At 44.6% G+C, this 19,446-nt stretch overlaps 1 protein-coding gene across 2 annotated transcripts in view; it reads right to left on the bottom strand.

The window, feature by feature from the left end:
• Positions 1–10,592: 10,592 nt before the first annotated feature.
• Positions 10,593–19,446, bottom strand: part of GNG12 (G protein subunit gamma 12) — a 114,985-nt gene continuing 106,131 nt past the window's right edge. For both annotated transcript variants that reach the window (XM_081088076.1, XM_081088077.1), the window contains 2 exons: positions 12,393–12,511; positions 10,593–10,768 (listed from right to left, as the gene is read on the bottom strand). In XM_081088076.1, coding sequence (XP_080944202.1) covers positions 10,643–10,768; positions 12,393–12,485 — 219 coding nt within the window. In that variant the 5' untranslated portion in view covers positions 12,486–12,511 and the 3' untranslated portion in view covers positions 10,593–10,642. The remainder of the gene's footprint in view (positions 10,769–12,392; positions 12,512–19,446) is intronic.

Raw genomic sequence — 19,446 nt, 5'->3', positions numbered from 1 at the left:
GCTCCCTGCTTCCTCCTCCTCTCCCCACTGGAACCAAGAGAAGAAAAATGGCCTTAAGCTAGTTTCATTTGCAACTAAAAGTAGGGTGAACAATGGAGGCTGAAGGATTTCTGGGATGCAAGATTTTCTGGGCTAACACCTGGACAGTCCCAAGTGAACCCAGGCAGTTGATTACCCTAATACCAGGGGCAACCACAGAGGCTGCAGTCTAGACAGAGGCTTTTAGAGTAATTCAGTCAAGAGATGAAACGGGCCTGAACTTGTAGTTGATGAGAAAAATCAGGGATGGATTTCAGAAGTACTTGGGGAAATAGAATAGGCAAGACTGGGTAAGAAATGAGGAGAATTCTTGAATGCCTCTCAGGTTTCCAGCGAGGGCAATTTAGTGATGATAGTGCCACCAATGAAATTTTGGGGAGGGGAAATGGGTTGTGTTTCTGGTCCTTGGGTGACCATCTATCAAAATGTCCAGGAGGATAGGCAAGTCTGATGCTTGGACAAAATATAGGCTGGATGTTTCGATTTGGTTTGGTTTTGTTCTGAGCACACAACAATTATAAGAATGGGTGAGATCTTTAAGAATGGGTACAATGAGAAGAGCAGCCGTGGGCTAAGATAGAAACTTGAGCCTAAGGATGGGATTTTAGGAGGTAGACATAAGAAGAGGAGACAGAGGGGGGAAATGAGAGTGATGTCATAAAGATGGTAGTACAGCCCTCGCTGGTTTTCTCAGTGGATAGAGCATTGGCCTGCAGACCAAAGGGTGCCGGGTTTGATTCCGGTCCAGGCCACGTACCTTGGTGTACAGGAGGCAACCAATCGATGTGTTTCTCTCACATCAATGCCTGTCTCTGTTTTTCCTTCTGTCTTTCACTCTCCCTAAAAAAAAAAAAAAAAAAAAAAAAAAAAAAAATCAATGAAAAAATATCCTCAGGTGAGGATTAACCAAAGACAAACAAAAAGATGGTAGTACAGACAGGAGAGTTTACAGAAGAAAGTGGTTCACATGTTAGAGGGGACCTGGAGGCAGAGACTAAAGGGTTCCACTGAACTTGGAAATTAGGTATTCACTGGCCATTCTATTGAGAAAAAATCAGTTTCATTACATAGGTGGGAGGAAAAGCCAGATTGCAGCCAATTGAGAAGATGGGAGGTGGGGAAAAGAAGACAGGGAAGGTGGACCACTCTCTGGAACATTTTAATAAAGGAGAGAAGAGGATTAGGGACTTGGGGATAGCTGGAAGACTTGGCCTTGAACCATAGGTTGCTTCTCAGCCTGAGCATCTGACGGAAGATACTCAGATGAGTATGATGGAGACATTTGGATGTGGGAAGTTTTAGGAATTCAGGACAAATGGTCCCAACATTTTATTTTATGGAGAAGGCAGGATTTTTTTTTTTTTTTTTTGCATGATGGGAAGGAGATAAATAGCAGGGTTTGAGGAGGGTGATAAAGGTTTGGAATGGGGGAGTTGAATAATCCTAATAAAAGGATTGTGAAATACCATTGGGGCTCAACAAAGATTAGAAATACTATTGCCAAAAAATACCTTAGAATAAAATTTGTTAAAAAAAAGAAAAGAAATACTACTACTGCCAGTTTGTCTCCACTAATTTATTCTCCTTGTTCAGTCTAATTATCTTTATGAAAACAAAGATTATCATGTCAAGACCTTATTTTAAAATTTCTACCAACTCCCTTCCTTTGTTTATATAATCAATACAAACTCTTAAACTTTGGATCCAAACTTCCTTTCTAGCCTCCTTAACATTCTCCTTCCCATACTCCCACCTCAAAGATCTGTGATATCTCAGAAATCTTTAGAACTTAGAATTTGGATCCACTGTTGTTTTTGCTGCTGAGAAGATCTTTCCCTATTCTTATGAACAAACTCCTACTCATCCTTCAAGGCCCAACTGATCTATTGCCTCCTCTGTGCAACCTTTTCTGACTCATTAAGATAGAGCAGCTTCTTATAATAGCACTTACCACATTGTATAGTGATTTATCTGTTTACCTCTTATTTCCTCCCCCCCCCCCCCCCCGGCCACTCCAACTATCCTGGGAGATCCTTCTCTTTTCTGGGTTTATTCTAGGACACACTTAGCATAATGCGAACAGGAGCTACAATATTCGGAGTAGAAGCTCAACAAATGAATAAATTCACCCTGCTTCTAAAAAAGCAAATGTTCTGTTATTGAAATGGAATGTTTGAGTGGACTAGTTTAATTTTTTGTATTATGTTTTATGAGATCTTCTTATAGGGCATTGAGATCTTCTTTGTTGAAGAACTTTGCTCATTTAATTCTATTAATTGCCTATATACAAAATACCTTTCTATATTCACTTTTCCTTAAAAATTCTTCCCAGTCCTGCTGATGAGTCAGCAGCTGAAGTATCAGGAAGTGAATCTTTAAATATCTTTTAAATACCTATAATTATACACAGCAAACCCACATACCCTTCTCTGACCCCATACTCTAGACTTTGGTTCTTTTCCTCCTGATTTTCAATTCAAGAAGGAAAATGTAGAATGACGTGGGGTGGAGATGGCAAAAAACAACCAGAAGTGAAATGCTCTCCTTTCTCAAATTTGTATAAAATGTAAAGCTAGAAGAGATGTTAACAATTACTAGTCTAAATCTTTTTTAAAGAATAGATTATTTTTTTCTGGAAACATGACCAGAAGTCATAAATGTCCTCAGGTTGTACAGCAAATTAATGGCAGTCAGACTAGAACCTACCTTCCCTGAGTCCCAGGCATGTGTTCTTCCTCTCACTTCACACTGACGACTTATGAAAAGCGCAGGTGTTCGTTTTTTTTTTAAGTGTATCAAATATGCTTTGGATCTCTGCAAGCTTCCATTTCCGTACATGTAAAATGGGGTTAATAGCAACCTCATGGATGGTTGGTTGTGAGAATTAATAGGTACAAAATACTGAGAACAATACCTCACCAAAGTAAGTGACTACAATTTATTATTGTTTATCCTTAGTTAAGGTTTAGGCCATGACACTCTTGATTATTGAAGGACTTACTTGTCTTACTGGATTAATTTTAAATTTCCCCAATGTTATTTTGTTTTTCTCCCCCCTATTCCAGTGATGGCAAACCTCATTTTTTGGTTGATTTTTTCTTTGTTAAATGGCACTTAAATATATAAAATAAATATCAAAAATATAAGTCTTTGTTTTACTATGGTTGCAAATATCAAAAAATTTCTATATGTGACACGGCACCAGAGTTAAGTTAGGGTTTTTCAAAATGCTGACACGCCGAGCTCAAAAGGTTCGCCATCACTGCCCTATTCAAACAATGCTACAAGTATAAAGACAGGCCATTTGCTGTGGTGTCTGAATGACCTCCGTGTATGAAATTAGCAACTGTACTTTCTAATTGTAGGATCCTGGATAACTTTCTTAACTTATCTGAGCCGAAGTTCCTCATCTGGAGGATGGGGTAAAATAACATCTACTGTCCTTTTAAGAGTTGCTGTGAGGCTTAGAATGGGAGAACAGATGCAGAGTGCCAGCCTAGTGTCATTGTTCAGTCCTTCCTTTCCCCAACGCCTCACACAAATGTCTGGTAATATCGACAGATGTTATATGGCCCATATTGATGTCAGATCTACAAGGGTCTATTTAGAACCAATCCATCTAATGCTTTGGCCAATGGGAAAAATACATTGGCCTTTTGAAGGTTAAAGGTAGCAATGTTCTGTTGCACACATGCAGGATGCTCGGAGTGCAGTTCTCCAAATGGATGCTTGTTTCCTGACACGCTGTAAGGCTCCTTTATGAATGTTAACATATCCAAGTACAAGTTATATACTACATATGTTTACATTTTTAAAAATACAGATTGGCTTACTTTTTATTGACATCTATTTTAGAAGGGAACTTTGTAACATAACTAATGCTAGTTCTAGATTTCCTAATACAGTTGGCCCTTGAACAACACGGGAGTTAGGGGTGCTGACACCCTGGCAGTTGTGCATGACTTTTGACTTCTCAAAAACTTAGTTGTACCTTGGTTTGCATGGGAGGATTGGTTCCAGAACCTACTATGGTTACCCAAATCCGTGGATGCCCAAGTTCCCTATATAAAATGGAGTACATCAATGCATACAGTCAGCTCTCTGCATCTGCAGACTCCCAACCACAGCGCAAAACAGTACAGGCATTTATTGAAAAATAATCCCCGTGTACGTGGACCCGCACCGTTCAAACCTGTGTTGTTCAGAGTCAGTGGTACATAAATCTGTGTACTATCTAAATCTCACTTGCCAATTTTTAAGGTTATCCTTACCCTGACCTCGGAGACATTCATAATCAGGTCTATCAGCACCTGGCACAGAGTAGGTACCACTGGCCACATCTGTTCAGTGAGTGACTGCCGTAGACCTGCCCCAACATAGCAACGTGTGGATCCAGTGTCCTTGTGATATCACATGGTGAATGTCCTATATCAGATTTAATAGGAGGTCTTTCATAGGAGGGAGCTCTCACTTCTGTCACTAAGCAGTGTGTATGTAGAATAGGCAGGGGGAGGAGGGCGGACCCAGAGGCCAGAAGTAACAACTGGCACATAGCTGTCTCAGCTGTACATTTCTTAGATTCCCAAACTCATGATCTTACCATTAAGTAACTCAACCACTTAAATTACTTGCTTTCATGATTAAATGGATTGTCTAGGAGTATAGAAATGTTTCATATGTAAAATTAATTCTCAGTGATACCTAAAACTTACTTTTTTTCTTTATTGATTAAGGTATTACATATGTGTCCTTACTCTCCTCATTGCCTCCCCTCCCCTCCCCCCCCCCCCGCCCCATACTTAAAACTTTAATTTCCATTCCTTTTGCTAAGCATTGCTTTCTCCATAGTTCTATTTTATAGGGCGAGTGGTTTCCTATGGACTTGTATATTAAGCCATTAGCATTTTTAGGATGAACATTTTTTGAACTTTCATTTTCCTCCAGGGCAGAGAAAATACTAGTTCCTTTAAAAACTGATAGTGGAGGTGAGGGTTCCTGAGACCAACTGTACATGTTTGCCCAGGGGTAGCCTGCAGCTGAACAACCTTTAATAGATGTGAATGACTCAGATAAGGAGATAGTCATTGGAGAAACAAAAGGGCTCTTCTGAAGACGGAGGTTATTAGGGGTTGGCAGTGGTAAGAGGGGTAGAGGAGCAAGGAGAATAGAACTGTACTCTGAAAAACAAGCTGAAGGCGATAGTCACACCAGGTTGTGCAGAGACGGTTAGAGCTGATCGTGGGACCAGGTTCTCCAGTCAGAGCTGTAAGCTAAATGTTTGCAAACTTGGGCATAGGGAAGGAAGGAGGGAGAAATACTCAAGACTGTCTACCTAGCTTTACATAAGGTGGCTTATAATGAGTATCCATGTGTTATGTGTATTTTGCCAATGAGAAGCTGATCACTGCTCATAACCAGGAGAGTTGAAAGGCCATGTGACATGCTCCCATCATTACCTGCAGGTCTGAGCTCCTTATTCATGACATTAAGTGTAACATAGCATCTGCCGTGATTGCTTACATAGTCTACCCATTTTGGCCTCATTAATCTTCCTCTCTTCACCTTGTTTTAAGCTCAATGCTACCCAACCCCATCTACCATCCCCCATGCAATTGTCTTCCATCGAAAGTCACAAGAACTTCTAGTAATTTGACCTGTGCCAGAGAAAGTGTTTGTCAGTTGTTGCCTATTTTTCATGGTGAAAGTGTCTAAATTCTTCAGTCCTTTCCTAGAAAGGAAGAGGTGACTATCACGTGCTCCTATCCTTTGTAGTGTGTTGAGTACTGGTTCTCAGAAGCAGAGGCCACCTCTGCCCAGTCCATAACCAGGTGCTCACTGGCTGTTTTTACCTTTTTGGATGAAGTTGTCTTTCCTTCATCTCCGCAGGAATCCTAGCCCTAGGGAAAGGGGTTGGGGAGAAGGCTGGGCACCTTCAGCAAACGCTTGGTGACTATGAGTCATTTCGAGTCTAATGACCTTCCCATTTGTTATCTGTTGCCATGGTCACTGCTGGGTCTCAGCATGGAAAACAGCCCTCCACACATTGGGAATCCTTGTCACTCCCTGACAACCTCCACTGACTTCCTGTTTCTTGTGGGACAAACAGGTAGTACAGGAGACGCTCTGCACACGGGCTTTTGAGCTCCCTTTTTTCCTCTGTCATTTCCTCCTAAGACTTCATTCTAGTGCTTAAAGGGTTTCTTCTCTGAAGACCCAGCTCAAACATCACCTCCATGATAAGTCTTCTCATGTGGAACCTCTTTCTTCTGGGCTCTCATAGCACTGGGCATTCCCCTGAATTATGGCACGTTTCACATGGTGATGTAATTATTCTCTGTATGTCTGTGATTCCTACCCTCCTCACTCTAGACCAGCCGTGGGCAAACTACGGCCTGCGGGCCGGATCCCGCCCATTTGAAATGAATAAAACAAACAAACAAACAAAAAAGACCGTACCCTTTTATGTAATGATGTTTCCTTTGAATTTATATTAGTTCACACAAACACTCCATCCATGCTTTTGTTCCGGCCCTCCGGTCCAGTTTAAGAACCCATTGTGGCCCTCGAGTCAAAAAGTTTGCCCACCCCTGGTCTAGACTGTCAGCTTCTCATGGGCTGATGTGTGTCTGATTTGAGTGTCAGCAGAGTCTGCATTCAACACCTGGCTCTCAGCAGGTGCTCAGAAAGTGTTAACTGAAGGAATGAAGGGAAAGGGGAGGAGAACTGGTCCTCTTTTCATTTGTTCAGCCAAACACGCGTAGGATGACACAATGAGGCACTGACCCAGGACATAGATCAATGGTGCTTTAATGAAACGTCTTTCAAATCTGTGAACATGTTAGCTGCAAAACAAATGCTTTTATTCTTTCCATAGGACAGATTTCCCAACAATGATCACAGTGTTTAGGTAAATCAGATGCTGGACAGATGAGTAGCCAAAAAATTTTATAAAATAACAAGATCCCATCAACTACATATCAAATTTTAACGAGACATCAAGAGAATATATGTTTATAGTTACACAGCTAAAAACAAGACATTATTACAGCAATCAAGTCCACAAAACTGGGGAAAAAAAAGGCTGTGTGACAAAACGGCCTTTCATAAGCTATTAAATGAGCATACATGATAGACAAACCAATTTTATATCTGAAGCAGCTTATAGCACCAACACGTTGGCAGACAAGTATTGGGGTGGGCCCTTGGACCGAGGCATCTGAGGGTGGGAAGGGATCTCAGCCATCATCTCCTTCAAGCCCCTTGTTTTACAGACGGCGAAGTGGAGGCCTGGGGAGATGAAGAGCCTTGTCCAAAGCCACAGGACACAGGGACACAGAAAACGATCTAAGCCACCCAACTTAGGTAAGTGCTCTATTTTAACATACATGTAATTCTATTGATTTAATGCACTTTTTCCTATTAACAGATACACCATAAAAGAAATCAATACAATTCAAAACATAGTCTGTATTCTGTTTATTTTATTGAGAAAGGACTGGCGTGTAGTGTAATTCACTTCTTAAACCGATTCATTCTTAAAATTGGGTGGAGTCACTCAGACGACACTTTTGTAGTTGGAAATCGGTTGAAAAGAGGCATGTGAAGAGAAAATTTGGCACATCCCCCATTACCTAAACTAACCTATGTCTCAAAATCATCGGTACAATTCTTTTTCTGGTAGTTTAAAAATCAGTCAAGTACAAAAACAGTCCAAATAAAGAGGAAGCAAATCACACCTTTCCTTTAAAAGGTAAGTATGGCACTTTTTATTTTAATAAAGTAAGGAAATATTAAAAACCTGATTCCTTTTAGAAAAAAAGTACTTACAATCTATAACTTGGGAACCACCTGGTATACAGTGTTTTCTCTCTAGAAAATTCTTTGGAGTCATGACATTTTATCTAGCATGCCTTGCCATGATCCTGAGGCCTCAACTGGACAGATTTATGATGAATGAATGAAGATATAAGAATTAAAAAAAAAATCACTGTTAACAGAAGCAGCATCAAAGACAAAGCAGAGTGAACATATTTAAATGGCTTCACAGGTAGGAAGCCAAAAAAGCTGCATTTATATATGTGATTGTGTGTCATTACAGTGGTAGTTGGAAAAATAACACACACTGGACATTTGTCCATCATCATAAACCAGCTGCTGCAGAAGAGGTGAACTGTGGCTTCATAAGGAGAATGAAGCCTGATAAATAAAAGTGACTTCTGCATATCATATATATGTATACATATATTATATTTTCTCACATCAACATCTAGCTATAAGTAAGTCAGCATTTAGCTACAATTCCCCCACCACCCCTTGGGTCCAGCATCGAAGGATTTGATTTCACTTTTCTTGAACAGGCCCTCTACCTAGTTAGGAAGTTATGTGACAATTATACTTATGGCCCTTATGCCTGGCCAGCAAAAATAAAATAAAATCTCCTGGGACCTCAATTCCATTCCTTATCACTACAAGCATATGAATAAGTATATAGCAAAATATATTTGTTTTCTGTTAGGTAAAAGAACATGTTTGAGTATTGAAGAATAAACTATGCCTGCTACCAAAATTGTGCACATACCTGTATAATAGACATAATTGCATGAAAATACTTTAACAAGACGTATTATAAATATTTAAGGAAACATTAGTGTTCTGAAACTACCAGAAAAATATACCTATTTAAAAAAAGAATATCTCCTTAAGCGAAGCATTTAATGTAAAGTTGTCTTTTAGTGCACATTTCAAAGTTCACCGTTGGAAAGGTGGACCGTTCCCCCCCCCCCTGGACAGGTGGCTAGCACTCACTTGGGAATGGGCCATGTTGCAGAACCAAGCTCCAGATGACAAGAGGTGTAGGGCAGTGGCGAGATTCACATGGCCTTGGAAAAACGAGGGCAGTTTATAATGCTGAATAGATGGGTGGCGTGGAGAAATACTGAACATATTTGAGCAGTTTAAAAAATAGTCCTGCGTTTGTTTATCCACAATTACCATAATACTCCAAGCCCAGACATTCAATTTTGAAAGGGGCTTGCATTGTAGGGCAAGATTGCACGGAACTAGGAAAAATCCGTTGTACATAATTCCTTCTTGGGGCTGAGTCCTTTTTGAGAATATGTTTGTAATCCTTCATTAGTAGTTATTTTGAATGAACTAAAGATGAATTAAAATATCAAAGGCCACGGGTATGGTTTGGGCCCTAAAGTGAGCATTTAGTAAAAAAAGAACCTCTCCTCCCCTTTGACAAAGTTAACATACTCTCTGGTTATAGGAGGTTCCTCCTTGTGGGATCCCCGCTGGACACTGTGAGGAGGTGAGGGCTGCACTTGTGCCCAGAGGAAAATCAAGGAGCCCAACGCCCAGCGGCTGGAACCCTTGGTCCCGGGTCATATGCCACTGAATCCACGTCTCTCAATGGTCTGTGGACAAGGTAGGGATGACACTGACACTGCAGATGTGTGGGAAGAGCTTGTGTCTTAATGCCTTTATGTTTTTTGTATGTTCAGTTCCCACCATGTTCCACCCACTTGGGCCGGGGAGGTGAACATTACCTCTGCAAAGAGTTGTTCTGGCAGGAGAGGAAGATAAAAGGCAAGGCAGTGAGAAAAAGAGGAGCTAAGTCACAAAGTCTGATCAGGAATAGCAGCTGGCTTTCAAACATCCCTGCTCCTCTCCCTGCCAGGCTCCTGAGCACTCTGTCTGCCCCATTCCCATCAGTAGGGTGGAAATTTCAGAGGTGTCTACCCTGATCCAGAGACCGTGAGCCCCCGGCACACCTGCCTGGTGTCCTCCCCTTCTCTCGACTCAGGATCACTGAAGCCGGAAAGGCCTCTTGAGAATTAATACCTCACATTATAAAAGGGCGTTCAGGTCACTTTAAACATTTTAATTGGCACAGTGTATTGTAGCCGGAGAGGGTCAGCAAGAGATGACTTCATTGCTTGATGGCAATGAATACAACCTTTAGGATGGCCTTTAGTTTTTGTACAATAACTATATAAAAAGAGTTTCTTATTCTACTCACACATAGCTTAAGATAAAGGGATAACTTCTGGAGCTGAGGGACTGATGGTATGGAGAGCATTTTATTAAGCAAGTAAGCTTTGATATGTGTATATACAAAGACACATATATATATCTATATACACAAAACACTCCTCATCCGTATATACTGTACAGGTTGGTGCAACCCTATTAAGAACACATTATAATATAATGGTTTAAGGACTTAAGTTATTCTTGGCATTTTAATCTAGACAGGGGCTTAGGTAATTTAGGTCTTGACATAAATGGATCATTCATATAGTTGAAAGCCTATCTTTGTGTTTTTTAAAAGGCCCAGAATGACTTGCGTTAAGCAGCAACCCAATATGACACCACGGTTACCAAATGGAAAACAAGATTGTTACTTTGTATTAGATCAGTAAAGGGTATTTCAGAGAAAGGACAACTTGGAAAATAAAGACTTCAGAGTCTATTATTCCATATTAAGAGCATTTTAGTTATTAGCAGTGGTTACCAAATAAGCTGAAGGTACTTCTCTTCAAGGAGCTGCTCATAATTTGATTTGTTGAAGAGACGCGAGGAACTGGTTCACTCTCCTCTATAAGATGATGCACGTTTTCTTGTCCTTGAAAGGGTTTTCTGAGGTTGGTATCCCCATCAGCAGAGGGTCATTCCTGGCATGCTCCTCACAGTAGGACATGAGATCAGCTGATGCCTTTGATACCTAACATGCAGACAAGCAAGAAAGGGAATGCTTTATTTACAAACTGGGGGGAAAAAGTGTTTGAATGCTCACGCATTGGGTGGAACTGTCAGAGAACAATGTCGGTCGCAGATTCCTTGTTAAAAGGGGGAAAGGCACGTTCACATGGCGAAATCTGGCGGATAAGGCCTTCCTTAATAAAAAAATAAAACTAACATCATCTGTCTCCTACTGTGAACACCAGGTAGCTAGTGTTCCGCCAGAACATTTAACTGGCATCTAATCGTCAGCAAGCAGTTCCGTCTCGACTGAGGGCCACTCTGCAGAGAGTGGCCTGGATTCTTCATGAATGAACTGTGTGTTAGATAATATTCTCAGCGGATCCTGAATGTTGTCACTGTATGGCGGTCATGTAGGAGAATGCTCTTGTACTTTGGTGAAGTATTTAGGGGTGATGAGTCACGATGTCTGCCAATAACTTTTAAGTAGTTCAAAGAAAAAAATTGTATTTTGTGAGTGTGTGTGTGCGGGGACAGAAAAAGAGAGGGCAAATGCTAACAATGGATGAATCCTGGTAAAGAATACATGGGTGTTTGCTATTACAACTCTTCCATAGATTTGACATTTCTCAAAATAAAAAGTTGGGGTGGTAAGAAAAAAAATGAATCAATGGAAGATTGTATCTTAGTTTCTATCTCCCCCCTCCCCACCCCAAAAATCGTTTAGGATGCAGGACACAGTTAAAAAACCAAATTATGGGTTTAGAGCCAAATACTACTGGAGTTTCAAGATTTCCTGATTGGGCTTGGGAAAGTAAAAAGAGACAAAGCCAGCATGGGAGGATGCAGGGCCTCGCTCTGGCTCGAGTTAAAAATGGAAAATGCCAGGCCCGGTTCAGAGGCTGGTGGGAGATCCCTGCGAATGCTCAGACCAGTGTCCTCAGCTGAACCCTGTCAACCTCAGCACAGCAGGCCTCGTGTTTTAAAGACAGGTGACCATCTCCAGGCCCAGAGGAATTTATCAGGTGACGGCTTGAGTTTCTAGGAAACAGCATTACTCACAACATTCCAGGGCACTCACCGCCTAGTCCTTCCTTGGGATTTGGGGGCGGGGGGGGGGGGGGGTGGCGGGGAGATGGGGAAACTCCTAAGTCAGGTGACCTAGCACATACCTTCCGGTTTCTACCAGGGCTGGCATGGCTCACCCAGGTGCAGAACGTGGCCACTAAAGCCCACACACCGTTAAAAAGCTGCATTCTCCTAAAAAGGAGACCCCGATTGCCGACTTGTGATGCAGGCCTGCCTCAGCTGCACCGGTAAATCAGAACACTTAATAAATTCCAGGGGGATGACGAGGAATCCCTGTGCCAACATAAAACCCAGCAATCCCAGGACCTGACCGTGTTGGCTCAGGGAAGGCAGGCCCTCAAGAAATCCTGCCACAGGTTTTAGGTTTTCTGTCCCAATAGAGAGGCTAACTCAGTGCTTCTGAAATGGGGCCTGTGCTTGGTAGAAATGAAAATTAAAGGGACTAAGGCTTTCAGCTTGTTCTAGGAAAATCCCGGCACCAAGCTGCATTAAGTAGCAACATCTCCTCTGAAACGCGGCCTGGCCTTCAGAAAACACATCCAAGCAAATCATCTTACCTTTATTCTCTCGATGGAAGCTTCTAGTCTTAACTGCTGCACAGTTCTCCTTGCCTGGGTGATGTTGTTGGTGCTTGCTGTTTTGCTTGACATCTTCAATTGTTGTTTTTACCTGAAAGCTGGAGAGAATTTTTTAAAAGGTCAACAACAATCATCTCTATGTTGTTTAAACATTTTTAATGCTTTGTGTTACCTTAGGGGGAAAGGATGCAGTTTCCCAGTCAACAACCTCTCTGAGGTACCGAAATACCCCTTGGCAGTGAGTGGTAGCCTGGGTGTCTAAGCTTGCTACCCATTTGAGCACCTTCATAAATCTTCGGCCTGCAGAAACCCAGTACTAGTTAGTAGTGTACTAGTAATCCATGCACCCCATATACAGCACAAAGTAGCCTGTCCCAGGATTTTCTAAAGGAGAACAAATATACATAAACTTCTGCAGTAGGTAGAGGGCCCCCAGCAAACGTGATCATGTGCAACCCGAGCCACGGTATGCGTGCAGTTAGCACCACTGCTGTGTGCTTCAGTGGAAGGCTTGGTTTCATTTCATTCTGGCTCTCTTACCCAACTATCACACGGATGCAAGTTCTGGCAACAGAAGATGGCAACAGGCATTGTCCCTGGAGAACTCTGCACAAAGGGTGCAGTTTTAGGTGCCACCAGGATTTGCAACCGTTGGGAGAACATTGGTTAGGCAGATAAGGACGTCTTTATCCCAGTGACAGACAGATCCACAGCAAATAGCAAGCGGGGGTAAGCTGAACAGCCCGACATATTTAATGAAACTTAATCATTCCCTCCTTTGACCTCTCGGGCCTCACCCTGGCAGCCAGGGCACTTGCTAATCCTGCACTCACTACATGTTCCCCGGGTAACTCTCCTCGCGGGCCTCAGCCCTTGGGTTCTAGGCTGCCTCTTCCTCCCTTTCCCCAGCCACCCAGTGAAAATCAAAGGAAGCCTCCTGGACCTTGAGCTTCAACCTATCTGGTTGTCCAGTGGTATATTCTAAGGGGAGGGCAGGCTGGAGCCCTGCCATATATGGCTATGTTCTCTCTGGGCCTGGTGGCATCTGCAGGGAAATGCAGAGCTGGCAGCCGTGTGGCAGTTCTATGACTCATAGGAGCAGGCGGATGACGGACGGTAGGTGTGCCGCTGGGTGCTGTGCGAGGGCTGAGCAGTCTGAGGGCACGGTGGCACCAGCAGCAAACCCAGGTTGTCTCAACTTTGTGGAGGGGCCGCAGCTGCACAAAGCATGTCTGCCATCAACGCTTGGACCAGACAAGGCTGCAAAACACAGGTGCCCTGTGCGCTCCGCCGTGTCCACCTGAGCGCCACACTTAGAATGCTCCCAGTGGCTGAGGTCAAGGCCCGAGCTCCACACTTAGAATGCTCCCAGTGGCTGAGGCCAAGGCCCGAGCGCCACACTTAGAATGCTCCCAGTGGCTGAGGTCAAGGCCCGAGCTCCACACTTAGAATGCTCCCAGTGGCTGAGGCCAAGGCCCGAGCTCCACACTTAGAATGCTCCCAGTGGCTGAGGTCAAGGCCCGAGCTCCACACTTAGAATGCTCCCAGTGGCTGAGGTCAAGGCCCGAGCTCCACACTTAGAATGCTCCCAGTGGCTGACTTAAAGGGCTTGGGTAGGGCTTCTGCCCTCTGAGGTCACAGGCAGCCTTGGGTCAAATGCACCAATAAAACTGTGGGCAAAACTCTGAAAATCCAGCCTAATCAGCAGATGTCACATTCCTGGGTTGGGACCCTCCCTCTGCCTCACACTAGCTGGACGAAACTGGTTCCTCAAACAGGTTACTGAACCTCCAGGAGCCCGGGTTTTCTCACTTGTAATATAAGGATACAATTATTTTTGAGGATCCAATTTGCTGACGCACACGTCGTGTTTCGCATAGGACCAAGGCACTCTACGAACAGCAGCTGCTATTATATTTCTCCTCGGGGGTCACACCCAGCACAGCGAACCGAAATTCCCTGTGTACCTGTCTGGCTGCCCTGGTCAATGAGCCTCAAGGGTTTGGACTGACTAGGTCTGGGTGGTCTATGGGCATCAGCCCCCCTTTTTATAGCATCCGCAGGCAGTTCTGCAGCACGCTAGTGTCAGGACAGAATGGAATGGTTCGTGACATCCAACAGAGGAATCCCCTGAAATAAGGAAGCTCCAGCAGTGCAGGAAGCTGGGAGGAGGAATGCTGGGGTGGGGCTGGTGGCTTAGGGTGACCTCGTTTCAATGCACTCCCTGACCAGCTGCCTCTTCCTCAGATTCTTCAGTCGTCCCGCCCCAACCCTAGCAGGCCTAGGAGGTCCTCCGGGGATTTTGCTCACACCCACTGGCCTGGCCCAGCCCATTCCTGTGCTCCCAGGCACGAGCTTATGAACAGTCTTTGAAATGGGACCCAGGCAGCAGGCAGGCTCACTGTGAAAAGTATGAAGTGCCCTGGTTCACAGCACGCTGCTTCCATATTTTGTTCCCTGTGGCACGTTACCCTGGGCTCCCCTGCCAGCTGGCCCTGGTTCTGAGCACTGGCCCCCCAGCCTCCAGAAAGCGAACATGACACCCTTTCTGACGGCCTGTGGTTTCCAGGCTGCACCCTAAGGACTTTCTAAATGTTCCCCTGGCATGAGAATAGCGCCAAGCATTCTCCTCCTCTGCTCAGCCTCCAGGGCTAAAGTTTCCAAGGCCTGAGCAAGCTTTCCTGTAACTGCGGAACAGTTCACACAAATCGGGACCAGATCAGTCATTGCTCCCACCCGCATGGCCATAAGCAAATAGTCCGCCGTCAGGTTCTGTTTAGAAAATGCTTGGGTAGGCCTCTCGAACACTGGCCAGAAACTTTGCATCTAGTACATGAAGGACTTCCTTACTTCCTGACTCTATTATAGTCACGACTGAAAACAGCCAGCAATTCACAGTGCACACCCGCCAGCATGGCTCCTTGCAGCTTTCCCCTATCCTGATGTCTGTGTTCTGACCTGCCCCCTCCCAGACAGCCTCCCCTGTCACCAGACAGCTTCTCCACTGCTCAGGTAGACTGCCATTCCCTTCTGCCCTGCCAGCCTCTCTCGGGCTCCCAACTCGAATACAATTTCTCTTCTCCAAGAATAAAATCTTATAACATTCTTCCTGTGGAGAAATCAGATCAAGGTTATATTGTTTCAACTTCAGAAGCTGAGCTGCCTCTTGTCTGTGCAAGGAGGGCCACTGCTGTTAAAGCTTGGGGAGTGGGGCTGTGCACCGGGGCTGGAGGGCCAGCTGGGGATTTCCTCCCAAGCTGCAGCTGCGGCTTCGCATCTCAACAGCTGGGCCTGAGCAGAATCGGAGCAAGAGGCTGGGAAACAAACACCTCTACACCTTCAGAGGGTTTTCTTTGGTCTTCCCTTAATGGCAAGGATATCTAGAGCTGTTTGTTTGTGCTACTAGGTGGATGAAAAGCATGCTTTATTCTTACTCCAAGAATAGCTTCCAAGGCAAACAATACCTGCTCTTTGTATGGGACTGTAGACTGCACACGGTGTGCTTTCATATGCATTAGTCCATGAAGCCTGGCTCTAATTCCAGAAGGTATATTAGGATTTCATCCTTGTTTCAAAGATGAGACAACTCAGGTGAGAAAAACTTGCTCCAAGCTAACCTAGTTTGTAAGCCTTTTCACCCCAGAAGCCACGCTTCCCACGGTACCACGCAAAGGATGCAATGCCAATGGATTTGATGCACAGACACTCGGGTCATCAATGAACAGTCCACGATGTGGTTCTTAATCAAGGGTGACCTTGACGCTCCAAGACCTGGAGTTACGAGCTTGCCGACTGCCTCATGTTTGTGCAATACCTGTTCTGGTACAGAAGGTATCTGTTTATCTGTCTAATGCCCTGGAGGACTGGTCCCCCTTCCCTCCCTCCCCCCATCCGCAAGCTAAGCAAGAATGTTCTTGCTGCTGCTTCTAGGCAAGGACTGAGGTCAGCATCTGGAGATCTCGAGCCACTCAGAAAGGCCAAGGCCTGTGCATGCCTGTGCAGACCTCCAGTAGCCTTGTTTTCATTTTTGCATGTGGCTAACAGATTTGAATAAACATATGTAGCAGTTAGCTATTCAGATAATTTGCATTGGTTTTAATGCTGTTGTTCATCTGAATTCCCAGGGTCCTAGGAATTCCTAGGAACAGAATGTCCCCTTAGGGAAATATGGACATTTTAATCTTTGTCTAGAGAGACCTGAAGCAGGGAGAGGTGGGAAGAATATCACACTCTGGAAGGAAGACACCAGGCAGCCCCAGGATCTGCATCACAAGTCACCATGGCCTGGCCAGGAATTGAATCACTGGAGTGAAGCTGATGTTCATGAGCAAACACACCCCTTGTGGCTGTTAGAAAAGAGCAGCCCAAACAAAAAACCTTCAGCTATCAGGGTATTACTCCAGCTCCTGCCTGTCCTCTCATTTGGTAAAGGGGGCATACTCCCTATCCCATAGGGTTGCTGGGAGTGCCTGTCAGTAATGCACCCTGTACATACACATGCTCAGTGAGTACTGGGCCCCTCGGCTCGCTAACAAGGCAGAAACCATGTATGTGGCGAGACACAAGAGGAAAATTCAGACAGCACAAGAAGAATTTCAAGGTCATATGACCAGGTAGCAACATCTTTCTAATATGGCAGGAAGTGTGGGGAGTGCAGAGTCAGATCCTTGGGTCTGACTATTTTCATGAACAGTTATTTTCTGTCAAAGCCTGTGGGCTGGATCCACCCCGCAGATGTGTTTGGTTGGGGCCCATGAAAGGTTAACTCAAAAGTGTCTGTGTTTTAACATTACAGTGATTGTCAAAGTTTGAAAATGAAAGATTTCTGGAAAAGTCGGAGAAACCTTATAATCTGGGCTGGATCTGAGTAGTGGCTGCCCCTTTAACATTTGCTGGGCCCTTTAGTTGAACGTATGCTGTGGCCTTCCTTTATACTATGCCTTGGCTCTCTAGTTCCAGGCGTACTCAAGGATTAGGCCAAGGGACTTGAGCTCACTCCTGCCCCTTCCTAGCTTTGGGGCCCTGGGAAGGACTTGTCACCTCTCTAAGCCTCAATTTTCTCATGGGAAAAAATGGGGGATAATAATACTTTTGTATCTCAAAGGACTGTTAAGATCAGATAAAATAAGCATGTGAGTGTAATAAGTATAAAGAGTACTTTGGCTGAGCATTAAGTATGTGCACCCTCTGATCACATCCCATGCAAAGTGCTCGAAGCACTCCACAGTCCCTGATGGGTGGCGCTGGGCAGCTACCCTGCCCTCCTGGGTCCCTTGCTGTACTGCAGGGATGGAAAGTAAGACTCTAAGTCTCCTACTGGTATCAGCTGATTGTGCTCCCTTCCCCTCATTTCATATGTTGAAGTCCTAACCCCAGTGCCTCAGAATGAACTGTATTTGGAGACAGGGCATTTAAGGTGGCCATTAACTTAAAAGGAGATCATTAGAATGGGCCCTAATCCAGTATTATTGGTGGCCTCATAAGAAGAGAGAATGCAGACACAGATAGGTATAGAGCAGTGAAGGCGAACCTATAACACGCATGTCAGAGGTGACACGTGAACTCATTTTTTTGGTTGATTTTTCTTTGTTAAATGGCATTTAAATATATAAAATAAATATCAAAAATATAAGTCTTTGTTTTACTATGGTTGCAAGTATCAAAAAATTTCTATATGTGACACGGCACCAGAGTTAAGTTAGGGTTTTTCAAAATGCTGACACGCCGAGCTCAAAAGGTTCGCCATCACTGATATAGAGGGATAACCATGTGAAGACACAGGGAGAAGAAAGCCACCAACCAGCCAAAGAAAGAGGCCTCGGAAGAAACCAACCCTGCCGACACCTTGTTCACAGACTTCCACCCTCCAAACCACTGAGAAAATTCATTTCTGTTGTTTAAGCCACCCAGTCGGTGGTGCCTTGTTATGGCAGCCTGAGCCAACTCAGACACCAGGTTCCCCAGCAGCTAGGGCTCTGTGTGGCCCAAGGGAGAAGGCCACTCTCCTGATGTTGGGTCCTTTCTGCTGGTGAGCGGGGTGGTGGGCCAGTTGCTCTTTATGGAGGCGGTGGCACTGGTGTCCAGTCACTAGCAGTGTGGTGCTAAGAAGCTGTGTGGCTGCAGCAGCCTCCCAACTCTTCACTTCCTGCCCGGGCCTGGGGCCAGTTCTGCGGTGAAGCCTGGAAATGCGTGGAGGGCTCCATGCAGAGCCCTCCAGGCCTGCCTTTGATTATGCAAGCGCCCCGTCCCCTGAATTAAAGCCCATTCTGCTGTTTCCGAGAACGCTTCTGTTTGCAGTAGCTGAATCCCAACTGACACACAATTGTTAACGTGCCGTTTTGTGATCCGTAAATAACTTGCAAAGGTCGGCTATGATTCCTATTAGTATCAGGCCACTATTGCTGAATACGCTAAATCCCAAACCTTTTTTAAAAAAATATATTTTTATTGATTTCAGAGAGGATGGTAGAGGGAGAGAGAGAAACAGCAACAATGAGAGAGAATCATCAGCTAGCTGCCTCCTGCACGCCCCCCACTGGGGATCGAGCCTGCAACCAGGGCATGTGCCTTTGAAAAGAGGGAAAGGTAAGACAAAATTCTTTTTCTCCTTCTCCCGACCAAAGCCCGCAGGCCATGAGGCCAAGGGTGGTTGAAACTGTGACCTGTGCGATCCTGGTCCTGTCCAGCACTGAGAGCAAAGAGCAAAAAGAGCAAAGTGCCTGTGGGGGAGGGAAATGGGAGAGAGATGAGGAGAGGCTGCTGGGAGCGGTGGGAATGGTGGTTGGAGATGGGGAGGCGACAGTGATCAGACCTCTTCTAAGAAGTTTACAAGGCTCAGGATCAGCAGAGCGAGAAGAACACGGGCAGCTCTCTCTCGACCTCAATAGAGCTCGGCTGCTAGAAGTTGTGCTTCTCTATTTGCAAACCCTTCTGAGGTCCTCATTTTTCATTCGTTGATTTTACCCGCCATCCAGGACACATGTCCCTGAATAATAATGATGGTGATGAAGTTGCTGTTGTAATGATGAAAGTG

This window comes from Myotis nattereri (assembly GCF_964212035.1).
Source record: "Myotis nattereri genome assembly, chromosome: 3".
NCBI lineage: Eukaryota > Metazoa > Chordata > Mammalia > Chiroptera > Vespertilionidae > Myotis > Myotis nattereri.
The sequence above is the reverse complement of the archived record's forward strand: the minus strand, read 5'-3'. Positions and strand labels throughout refer to the sequence as shown.